This window comes from Oncorhynchus keta, chromosome 25 (genome assembly GCF_023373465.1).
Source record: "Oncorhynchus keta strain PuntledgeMale-10-30-2019 chromosome 25, Oket_V2, whole genome shotgun sequence".
Classification (NCBI taxonomy): Eukaryota; Metazoa; Chordata; class Actinopteri; order Salmoniformes; family Salmonidae; genus Oncorhynchus; species Oncorhynchus keta.
The window spans coordinates 14,410,648-14,423,133 of NC_068445.1; the positions used below are offsets into that span (position 1 = coordinate 14,410,648).

At 41.5% G+C, this 12,486-nt stretch overlaps 1 protein-coding gene and 1 pseudogene across 4 annotated transcripts in view; one reads left to right on the forward strand and one right to left on the reverse strand.

Moving 5' to 3' along the window:
- The window catches only part of LOC118357848 (adhesion G-protein coupled receptor D1-like), a 43,352-nt gene extending 39,192 nt beyond the window's left edge, over positions 1-4,160 (reverse strand). Inside the window, exons 1-6 of one of the 4 annotated variants that reach the window (XM_052478743.1) lie at positions 3,026-3,496; positions 2,892-2,931; positions 2,416-2,532; positions 1,563-1,661; positions 733-855; positions 336-512 (exon numbers count right to left, since the gene is read on the reverse strand). In XM_052478743.1, coding sequence (XP_052334703.1) covers positions 336-512; positions 733-855; positions 1,563-1,661; positions 2,416-2,532; positions 2,892-2,931; positions 3,026-3,079 — 610 coding nt within the window. In that variant the 5' untranslated portion in view covers positions 3,080-3,496. Of the gene's footprint in view, positions 1-335; positions 513-732; positions 856-1,562; positions 1,662-2,415; positions 2,533-2,891; positions 2,932-3,025; positions 3,497-3,983 lie in introns of those variants that run through there. The other 3 variants (XM_052478747.1, XM_052478745.1, XM_052478744.1) reach the window with 3 other exon arrangements.
- Positions 4,161-4,946: 786 nt separating this feature from the next.
- Positions 4,947-11,667, forward strand: LOC118357919 (syntaxin-2-like; annotated as a pseudogene).
- Positions 11,668-12,486: the final 819 nt, after the last annotated feature.

Sequence of the window (12,486 nt, forward strand, 5' to 3'; positions counted from 1 at the left end):
AATGGTTTTCCTTTTTTTAAAGGGATACTTTGGGATTTTGGCAGTGAAGCCGTTTATCTCCTTACCCAGAGTCAGATGAATTTGTTTATACCATTTGTATGTTTCTGTGTCCAGTATGAAGGTAGTTAGAGGTAGTTTCAAGAGCCAATGCTAACAAGCGTTAGCGCAATGGCTGGAAGTCTATGGGTATCTGCTAGCATTAGCGCAATGACTGGAGGTGCTAAAGCAAGCCAACAACTGAAAGCAGACATAAAAATGGAATCCATGAGTTCATCTGACTGTGGAAGTAGATAAAGGGCCTCTTTGCCAAAATCCCAAAGTATCCCTTTAAATACCTGGTATATTGATGTTAGCCCTCCACCTCTTCGAGTTGCCTCGTGTGTAGAACTCTACGTATCCAGCGTAGGCATTGGCATAGACAGAGAAGCCATTGGAGATTACTTTCCCTCCAGAGGCTATTGCAAAACGTGACTCTGCCTCTTGGTTCTTCCAAAAGAAGGAAAATGTAATCCCTGAAAAACACGAACATAGATGTATTAAAGATTTAAAAATAGGGGAAATTGTTTCAGACCACAAATCATGCTAATTATAATACATTTAGATCTACATTAAATGCCATAAATTAGATTTATGTGAGTTACCCCATTAGATAGTCACTTATGATTTGTGAAAATATTACACATCTACTGTGTAGAATGTTGTGGAGATGAGATCGAGGGAGGCAGAACTCACCCTCAGGACCACACAGAGTGGGGTCACTAATGCAGGAGTTCTGGTAGTTCCCAAAGTGGAGAAAGGTGCCGCCATTATCTCCATTCAGATAGATGCCCTTGTTGACCATCCCTTCAACTATGTCTACAGGAGGATGAAATAACAACATTATTTTGCCTGATGAGAAAAAGAGGTAGATTTGTCTCTGAAGTAGGCTTTTTATAGGCAAACAATTAGGTAAACCAGTATCATCGATTTATGAATAGATTCTCTGAATTGCACCAAATGTTGGGTGTTTCCACTGCATAATGATCTACCATGTATGAATGGTAGCCAGATACGACCCAAGGATTTATCTTTGATGTTCTCCTGCCTTAAATTGTGTTATCAGACAAAATGAAATTGTCCTGATGTATTGAGGTTCAAAAGTCAAGCTCAACTTTACAGCACTCTAGAAACAGATCTGATAACCTCCATACTCAAAGCTTGTCTCATCACGATTTACACACTGCAGTCTGCTCTTTTTTCAGTGAAGAAAACAACTGTCTCTCCCTGACTACACACACCATCTCACACACACACACACACACACACACACACACACACACACACACACACACACACACACACACACACACACACACACACACACACACACACACACACACACACACACACACACACACACACACACACACACACACATGGCAACTATTGGGCTGGTACACAATGTACAGAACAATGGCCACTGAATAACCTTAACATGATAGATAGCACTACAGTAACACCAACAGAACAGGGTGACTGACTATACACACACATTAATTTCAGTGAGCAGTGATTTTCCTCACCTACTGTTGCAGAAATGTTAGTGTAGGCAGAGTCATTGGTATACACAGAGGAAGAGTTATGGGAGGAAGGGAGCACAGTGTGCTTGTGGATTTGGAGAGCTGGATGAAACATAGAAAACAAACAGACAAGGGAGAAAAAGGTGATTCACATACATACACATGAATAACACAAAACAACCAGAGGACACACCAGACCAGTGAGAGTCAAACGCAGACACTAGGCATTGTGAGGGATGTGGTGCGTGAGCAGGGATGAGATTAAGTGTGATGTTGGGCTCAGTAAACAGTGCTCAAGGAGGAACAGATCAATCACCCCCCTTTTTTAGGATCAAAGCACACTTTGTGTGGAAATATTCCAAAACCGTTCTAGACCTGATGCTTCACAATTATTGTCCCATTTAGGAATGTTATTGGTGCTTTCATAGTTCAAATAATACAGTAAGGTTTTTGGAAATCAGTTTAGCAAACAAGACAGTTAATTTAATAGTCTTAGCATTAATCTGGAAAGTCTGCATCAAATATACCTGGGCGTGAAGTATAAGCTTTTTATCCCATTTGGTTTATTATAACACCAGAGTGCTTTGATGTACATTAGCAAGGGTTAACAGGGGTGTAAGGTAGCCTTTAGACTTCTTGTCTTGACTCTCTACTTTGTTCATTTGTTTTTGCAAATGTGACTGTAATCAAATTTGAGCACTGCACACAGCTGCACCTTTTAAAGCAAGGATTTGGTGGCTGCAAGACAGACAAAAAGGTGAATTGAAAGTAGGAGTGAATAACAGCTGTAGACCATGCAGACAAAGAACATAAAAGACTGGGTATTCTACTCCTAAGTATAGGACTATGCACATACTTATATCACTTCCATTAACATGACCTGGTCTGTTTCCAATCTGGTCCCACAGTCCATGGATCCCGTCCACCGAATCCAGCGGCCAATAGTGTGAGGCCGTGGCCAAGACCTGCAGGCCTGGATGGAGAGTTCATGGGTGAACAAAGCTCCAGATGGGACTTCTCCCTAATCATGCTATTTCAATTAGTTATGTTCCTGGCGTTGCTCAGTGTGTCTTTTAGGATTAAAAAGATAAACGATACAGCTCAATTGTTGATGTTTGGGTATCTCATTCAAGAAACCCATTTTGTATGGCTTAATAAACCACCAATACCATAAGTTACACTTATGGTAAACCATAACCAATAATTCATCATCCCAACATTATATATATTTAGCTAATAATACTCATCATATGCTGTAGGTTAATTTCAGACACAATATAGAACATCAAGCTAAGGGAATCCACATTTAACATGAAGTATAATTCGATTTACCTGGATGCTTGGATGGATTTGGCTTTACTTCACCATTAACCTGTAAATAAATCAAATGAACTCAACATTGCAACATTGCAGTAGTCTTCCTACACATAATGGTGAAGGACATAAAAAAAAACTGTTTAAATTACCCGAATCAACGTGACAAAAGTAGTTACAAACAGAATTTCGAATAATAGTTCCATGGCTTGATTACAACTACAACAAGATTTTATATATATACATATATATATATATATATATATAATGATTATTGTTGCTTAAATCCCCAATGAACGATCGATCCAGAAAGCATAAATCATTATTCCAAGATGCCGAAAAAAAAAGCAATCTTCTTCTCTGGGTATTTATAAGTCCACGTCTCCAATAAAGAAAACTTTCTCCCAAAACTTAACATTTTGTAAAACTGCAATAAAACTAAGCGGTGGACATCATAATTATAAAGTGCGTGTCCATTCACAATTTCCCCAAAAGTTGGTATTCCATGTCTCTCAATACAGAATAAGAAATATTGCACTATTTCAGCGACGGATTAGGGTACTTGTTGCTTGATGCGCTCTGCTGTCTGTGTATACTAGGTTTGCACTGAGTGGAGGAATTCTCCGGGCTGTTCGATTGGATGTGGGAATACAAAACGTGATGTCATTTTTTAGAGCATTGGAACCCAAGGTGGGGCCTAGTGTGCGTAAATAGCAAATATCAAGTGCGTAGCCTAATTAGAGATAATGGAGTGCGCATAGGCCTACTGTCCAAAATCTATTTAAAAAACATATAAAAACCAATACAGATTTAATCTACAAAATTACAGAGCTGTGTCCTTTTGACTTGTCAGAACATAACGGACAGTGATGCCGATGGACATGGATGGATGCTGACTGTATTTTAGGCTATTTATTTGGACTGTCATCTTTATGAAGGGAATAGAACAGGCACATATTCAGGTGCACTGATATAAGCAGGTATGAAGCCCAATCGAATTCCTTAGATATACCTAAATTGGATTGAGTGAATTGAAAGTAGACATTCTCAGGAAAATCGACATGAATTAGTCTAGTAACTTACTGGCAGGCCTATCTACTGTACTCATACCTGAATTCAAATCCATCGCTGTAGGATGCAGGATGCCTTCATCTAATTGTGACTCCTGTTTCATGTTCTTTATCCTCTGGGCCTATTGTAGACTAATGGCCTGAACATAGAAATGTAATTACTACAACTACAACCTAGTCTAAAATAAACTATTCTTACATGTTGGAAATTGGCCGGTAGATTTGGAATCATCTGCGTCCAGATGAATCATGGCGGGAAAAGGAAAGGAGATAACCGTACACTATACATACAGTATGTTATTAAACATCGCCACTGTGTGGCCAATAACTTGAACAACAACTGCAGTCACAGGAGTAGTGCTGGGTGCGAGCCTCCTCTGGGAGAGGAGAGGCGTTTCCCATTCCGACAAAGCTTGTAGGAGCATCATGCGAATTATGTTGTCTGCCACAACCAGATCGTTAGCTAGCAAACTTGGACTACGTTTCCTTAGCTAATGATTGAAAGAGAATAAACCTTCCCCATGTCATGTCAAATCGAAATGGATGTTTGTTGAACTCAGACCTAGCAAGCAAAGTTAGCTAGCCACTTGTACCAGAGCTCGATACCATGGAGTTGATAAGTGCTTGCATTACTTAACTAACGTTAGCCAGTCAAAAACGCATCGAACATAGCGATGAAGGGCCTGTTGGGTGAATTAACCGCAATAAGTACATGTAGCCTACTAATATGATATCACTGATCTAATCAGGCATTAATGTAGCCTTCTATTGTATTATTTTATATTCTCTAGGTCTAGGGAATGCAACCCTGGTTGACATCACGTGAGTCGCGTCAGCCAGGCTAATAATATGCCATGTCATTATAATATCATTGTCTTCAATATCTTGTCAACTTATTTGCCTCACATTTATGGGCAGTTTGTAAGAGGCTTTACTCCCTAACAATGGACTGTGTCTTCACACTTTTGTCTTGACAGAGCAGAACACAAGCAGAGGAGGATGTCATTCAGAAGGGCAAGTCAGTGCTGTTTGTTTTCAGATGAGCTAGATGATTACTGTAAAATATTGCAAGTGTCTGTGTCTGTGCATTGAAATAAGAATGAAAATACTGTATGTGCATGACTCAGGTGGAAGAGGTTAGGAGGCAGATTGATAAGATATATTCTGAAGTGGAAGAGGCACAGCATGATCCTGTCTGCACCCAATCCAGATCAGAGTAAGATGATCATCAATTAAAACCCTCTGTCAGACAGGCCTGCTGAGTGGCGCAGTGGTGTGCCACTAGAGATTCTGGGTTCGAGTCCAGGCTCTGTCGCAGCCAGGCCGTGACCGGGAGACCCATGGGGGGCGCGCAATTGGCCCAGCGTCGTATGGGTTAGTGGAGAGTTTGGCGGCAGGGATGTCCTTGTCCCATCGCGCACTAATAACTCCTGTGGCAGACTGGGCGGAATGCATGCTGACACGGTCGCCAGGTGTATGGTGTTTCCTCCGACACATTGGTGCAGCTGGCTTCTGGGTTAAGTGGGCATTGTGTCAAGAAGCACTGCGGCTTGGTTGGGTTGTGTTTCGGAGGAGGCACGGCTCTCGACCTTCACCTCTCCTGAGTCCGTACGTGAGTAGCAGTGATGAGGTCAATTGGATACCACGAATTTTGGGGAGAAAAAGGGGTAAATAAATAAAGTGTATTAGGCTATTCCGCCACGTTCCCAAAGTGAAGAGGGTTTGAGATCTAACTATGTTGTTGCTCCTCCCCTATTTGTTTTCAACATTTATTTTCTCTGTACTACTAAAGTATGCAATTTAAAGTGTTGAATTCAAAACTTTTGCATGACAAAATATAGGCCTTGGTATTTGCATGGTGACTTCTAAAGTCATAATAACAAAAATAAACAAACGTTCTTACTTCCTCTAACATCATTGCCCTCCTTCAGGAAGAAACACATGACTCAATACAAATAGATGGCTCGGTGTCTGGAAGCCTGTATAGAAATCAATGCCATGGCCCAGCCTTCGTAGACCAGTCTGTGGGTGGGCTTTGGCTGACCTCTCTAGCAGCAGCAGGGCCATTTTACTGAGGGCTTGGACAAGTTACGCTGTGCTTGTTCAGAGTTGATCCACTGTGGAGACTGAATAGGCATGAGGAGCTAATCAAGGCCTGCATGGACAAAGGCCCTCAGTTGACTCTATAATGCAACACAGCAGCATCAGTATTACCAGCAGAGTAACACAGTATCAACCATCTGCTACACAATAATACTAACTGGGAATGTTAGTCATTTCAATGTAATTATGTTGAACCAACATGGAACAGTCATTGGAATTGACTTCTGCCCAGTGGGTGGTAGGTGTAGTGTTTCTTATCCATATAAATATGAAGAATAGGTTACTATTGTTATAGAAGCGTTGCCAGGTGATATGATTAATGCTAATATTTTTCCAGGACAATTTTGGAAATGTGCAATAATGCATTTATTTTCTGTCGCTGATATTTCCTGAAGAGATGAAAGATGAACTTGACCGGTTGACCAATGAGATCACGAGCAATGCCAACTCTGTGAGAGTTAATCTAAAATAAAACCACCACCAAGTACAGCACATTTAAACAAATATTTTTTGTTGTCATTTTGTCATTATTATGACAGGATCAAATGCCTATCCCTAATGCTGCTCGCTAGATTTAGAAAGGTAGATGTGGGAGATTTGTCTGAGGTGTTATTATAGCTACTGTAATCACTGTTCTTTCTGTTCTCTGCTGCTATGGAGCAGAGCCTGCCCAAGGATGATGTTTCTAACAGGGCCTCAGTTGATTTCCGCATTCAAAAAACCCAGGTCAGGAGACTCATTCTTCACATTTTTGCAAATTCTAAAAGGTTGTGATTAAGGGCAGAGAGATTATTGGAGGCTAACGTACCTGTATACCTGTATAAGTTTGCCATGTCTGCCACTAGGGCTGGGCAATATGTCGATATATATCGTGTAAATATATTGTTTGATATTATGCTTTATTCTTTATTTCGTTGTGTCGCAAATCACACTCTTTACGGCAATATTTTTTTGTCAATTGGATGTCGCTTTGCGTTCACACGTGCCGTGTGGAAGGACATTTGCAACACAAACAAACATGGAGGAGAGTGAACGTGACACAGAGCATAGAGACCGTACCTAAAATAGGGGCTACTTCGGTCGCATGGACGTGGTTTGGGTATGAAAAGTCTGACACAGACCTCTGCAAAAAATGCCGCAGGCCAGTCCTGACAACAGGCTCAAACGCCACTAACCTCTTTTACCACCTACTCAAGAATCATGTAAAACATTACAGAGAGAGTCTACGGATGAGACCCAAAACAGTACAGTCGAGAGCTCAAAACAAACCCACGACACAGATGTTGCAAGAGGCTTTTGCCCGCGACACAGCATATGGCAAAGAATCAGGAAGATGGAAGGAGATAACAACTGCAGTTACAACTTACATCTGCAAAGACATGGCCCCAATTTACACGGTTGAGAAACAGGGGTTTTGTGAGTTGGTGCTAACACTCTACCCAAGGTACCAAATGCAAATACCTTTTATTTGATGAGTATAATTCAAAATGTAATAAGAAATAGGCCTTTACATGTGGTCATTTTATGTAAACTATTTATTCATTGAATTTACAGAAAATGTGTATATCGTGATACGTTCACGTTATCGTGAAGTGAAATGACCTACAGTTGAAGTTTACATACACCTTAGCCAAATACATTTAACTCGGTTTTTCACAATTCCTGACATTTAATCCTAGTAAAGTTCCCTGTCTTAGGTCAGTTAGGATCACCACTTTATTTTAAGAATGTGAAATGTCAGAATAATAGTAGAGAGAATGATTTATTTCAGCTTTTATTTCTTTCATCACATTCCCAGTGGGTTTACATACACTCAATTAGTATTTGGTAGCATTTCCTTTTAAATAATTTAACATGGGTCAAACGTTTCGGGGAGCCTTCCACAAGCATACCACAATAAGTTGTGTGAATTTTGGCCCATTCCCCCTGACAGAGTTGGTGTAACTGAGTCAGGTTTGTAGGCCTCCTTGCTTGCACAAGCTTTTTCAGTTCTGCCCACAAATGTTCTATGGGATTGAGGTCAGGGCTTTGTGATGGCCACTCCAATACCTTGACTTTGATGTCCTTAAGCCATATTGCCACATCTTTGCAAGTATGCGTGGAGTCAATGTCCATTTGGAAGACCCATTTGCGACCAAGCTTTAACTTCCTGCCTGATGTCTTCAATATATCCACATAATTTTCCTTCCTTATGAAGCCATCTATTTTGTGAAGTGCACCAGTCCCTGCTGCAGAAAAGCACCCCCACAACATGATGCTGCCACCCCCGTGCTCCACGGTTGGGATGGTGTTCTTCGGCTTGCCAGCCTCCCCCTTTTTCCTCCAAACATAACGATGGTCATTATGGCCAAACAGTTCTATTTTATTTCATCAGACCAGAGGACATTTCTCCAAAAAGTACGATCTTTGTCCCCATGTGCAGTTGCAAACCGTAGTCTGGCTTTTTTATGGCGGTTTTTGCAGTGGCTTCTTCCTTTCAGGTTATGTCGACATAGGACTCGTAGATAGATACTTTTGTACCTGTTTCCTCCAGCATCTTCACAAGGTCCTTTGCTGTTGTTCTGGGATTGATTTGCACTTTTTTCACCAAAGTATGTTCATCTCTAGGAGACAGAACGCGTCTCCTTCCTGAGCGGTATGACGGCTGCGTGGTACCATGGTGTTTATACTTGCGTACTATTGTTTGTACAGATGAATGTGGTACCTTCGGGCATTTGGAAATTGCTCCCAAGGAAGAACCAGACTTGTGGAGGTATACAATTTTTCTTTTGAGGTCTTGGCTGATTTCTTTTAATTTTCCCATGATGTAAAGCAAAGAGGCACTGAGTTTGAAGGTAGGCCTTGAAATACATCCACAGGTACACCTCCAATTGACTCAAATGACGTCAATTAGCCTATCAGAAGCTTCTAAAGCCATGACATCATTTTCTGGAATTTTCCAAGCTGTTTAGAACAGTCAACTTAGTGTATGTAAACTTCTGACCCACTGGAATTGTGAATTATAAGTGAACTTAACAATTGTTGGAAAAATTACTTGTGTCAAGCACAAAGTAGATGTCCTAACCGACTTGCCAAAACTACAGTTTGTTAACAAGGAATTTGTGGAGTGTTTGAAAAATGAGTTTTAATGAATCCAACCTAAGTGAATGTAAACTTCCGACTTCAACTGTATATGTATATGAGATTTTGACCATATCACCCAGCCCTATCTGCCACCATATTTTGACATGGCTGTTTGACATCTCACCCTTTCAAAATGTTGAGCCTTTATCCGCTTTACTGTTGCTAGTGGTTGAAGCTCGCTTTCCTCTATCCTCTCCTTACCTTACCTTCTCTAACCCCACAGCACACAGTGCTCTCCAGGAAGTTTGTGGATGTCATGACTCAGTACAACGAGACTCAAGTGCTGTTTAGGGAGAGAAGCAATTGAAGGATCCAGAGACAGCTGGAGATAAGTGAGTCACAAACTGGGCCAGCAGCAGGGCAGACAGGAACACAGAAAGGAAACGGACCACACCAAGCAGATTTCTTTCCCACAAATAATAACACATCGGCTACAGTGTTCACAATTCCAATCAAACTATCATATGATTGCCTATTGCCTATCGTCAGATAGCACAACGATTCCGGTTCCACTCTATGTTATTGTTTATTGTCATGGTATGGATAATGAGGCCATTAGACCAATCAGACTACGGCCACATAAAATATAGGATGATAGTCAAGGATTTGGCTTGAGATGCTAAAGAGACGAGCTGTAAAGAAACCATGGCAGAAACACGTGTATTGTTCATATGGAGTATTTGTCTTGAATGAGAATAATTGATGATGACAAAAATAGATGTAACCTCTCCAGTCCCTTAGGATACTCCTAATGAAAATCTCTACTACTGCAGACTCCAGATGGAAGAGAAGTGTGTTAGTGTTGTTTCTACACCTGTCTATAGAGAAGCTGCTCACATGGCCAGTGGCAGGCTCATGGCTGTGCTGTATAGTAATCGTTGATCATAGGTTATATATACTGTATTCACTGGGGTGGAAGGGCTTACATGATCCCGGGTTGTTTGTAAGCCACTGTGGGGTTGACCATGTTAGGCAGTGAGGGTTGATTCCCTCTGAGGAATAGCCGCCCTAGATCATAACACTGTGGTTATGACTACAGAGACTATTCTCCCCATAGAAAAGAGAGAATATGTTTTTTTGTTTTCTGCTGATGCTTTAGCACCTGTCTGGTGAAAGTATTTTCTTTCCTGGTTCTAGCTGGGAGAGTGACTAGCAATGAGGAACTGGACGACATGCTGGAGAGTGGAAACTCATCCATTTTTACATCTGATCCAAGTTCCTCCTCAATCTCCAGCTTTTGTTGGGTGCTACTTCCTCATATCCATTATTTTCTTAGGACAAATCAGACAACTACCAACACTATCTAGTATACCAAGTGTTACGGATACAGTTATCCTGTGTGTGTGTTTCTTTTCTCTCCTCCCCTCACAGGTGAAAATCATCACTCCCCAATCAATCATCAATCAGAAGACACACCTCCTCCTATTTCCTGACCTATCACAGTTCCTTCCCCATGGTTTAAAAACCCCATCATTTGTTTGTTCTAGAGCAATCTCTAGCTCAATCTCTCTGTAAATGCCATGTCTGTAGGTCTCTGTGTTTCACTCTCGCTTTGTGTCTTAACCTCTCTTTTGTTTAAAGCACTTCATAGCACTTTGTCATCACCTGTGAGTATTATTTTTGGTTATGTTATTTGTTTGTTGCTGGTGGGAAAAGGGGGAAACCAAGACAAGTCGCCCATGGGCATACACTACCCGTAGGTGAACTTTGTTAAATACACTAGTTAGAACTGGGCGGACCACCCACTGTATTTTTGGTTAGTTAGTTAGCTGTTAAAGTAGGCTAGTCTAGCTTAGGGGTGTGTTTTTGTATACTTATTGTTTCTTTCCTTGGGTCCAGCTCAGCCCCTTTTCCTGCTCCCCCCATTACCGTGTGTTTATAAATAAACCTAGAGTTTGACGGTAGATTTCTGTTGTCGTGGTTATTTCGTTCACACTTTTACTTTGTCACAATAATAATTTGCATGAGTTATGTTATGGGTCTCATTACCATCCCCCCCCTAGACCGTCGGGCCAAAAGGGATTCGTAACACCAAGATAACTCAGGTGGTGGTTTGAACGTATTCCAAAACAAATAATATTCTGTGTTAATGCAACACCAATCATCCCATATGTATGTATTTGAATGAATTATACTGTCTCATTGGCTGTCGTCCTGTCTCCCAACCCCTCCCTCAGATTATTTTGTACTCTCAGATCACGCGACAGGCCGAGAATGAGATTGAGTCACGGCACCAGGGTACCATCAACCTGGAGTCCAGCATCAGGGAGCTCCATGCCATGTTCATGGACATGGCCATGCTGGTGGAGAATCAGGTATTGTAGCATAGTACTGTAAGAAATTATTAGTTCTGTTTTTTGTCAAAACTATATGGAACTCATGTGGTGTCTAAAAGGGGGATATGGTCAACAACAGAGAAGAATGTCTCCAACGCAGCCGAGGACATATGCCGTGCCAAAGAGGAGACCAAAAAAGCTGTGAGATACTAGAAAAAATCCCAGAGGGTAAGTCTCCATTTCCCCAAACGGAAGGTCACATGGTGTATCTACTAATAATACTGCTCAAGTTAAGACTCTTTTAACCAATGCAATAGCTCTGAATGGTTTGGTCAGAAGAATAATATTATTTCAGTATTATATACTGATAAGATTTAATGCATTGGTTATACATGCCATATTTACTAGGGCTGGGAATTGCCAAGGACCTCACGATATGACGATATTATCGCTATACTTAGGTGCCGATATGATATTTGTGTCAGGCTTGGAAGAGTGATGGGTGTGGAGTCAGGCGCAGAGAGCAGAGGATTCGGAAAAAACACTTTATTCCGTACAATCACAGTGCACAAAGAGGGTGACGCCGAACACAGGCGTAAAACACTCCAAAATGCGGTACATATGCTGTACAGCGGAAAATCCAAAAGACAGGAACACTCCTGGACCAAAGACAGCAAACAAGCCCGAACACAGGCGGGCTAACTGAACTTAAATAACCCCAACCCAAAACCCCAAACAAGCCCGAACACAGGCGGGCTAACTGAACTTAAATAACCCCAACCCAAAACCCCAAACAAGCCCGAACACAGGCGGGCTAACTGAACTTAAATAACCCCAAACAAGCCCGAACACAGGCGGGGTAACTGAACTTAAATAACCTCAACCCAAAAGCCCAAACAGGCACGAACACAGGCGGGCTAACTGAACTTAAATAACCCCGACCCAAAACCGCAAACAAGGAACGGGTGAAACCAATTAGACCAAGGGATCGGTAGCAGCTAGTAGACCGGCAACGACGACTGCCGAGCGCCACCCGAACGG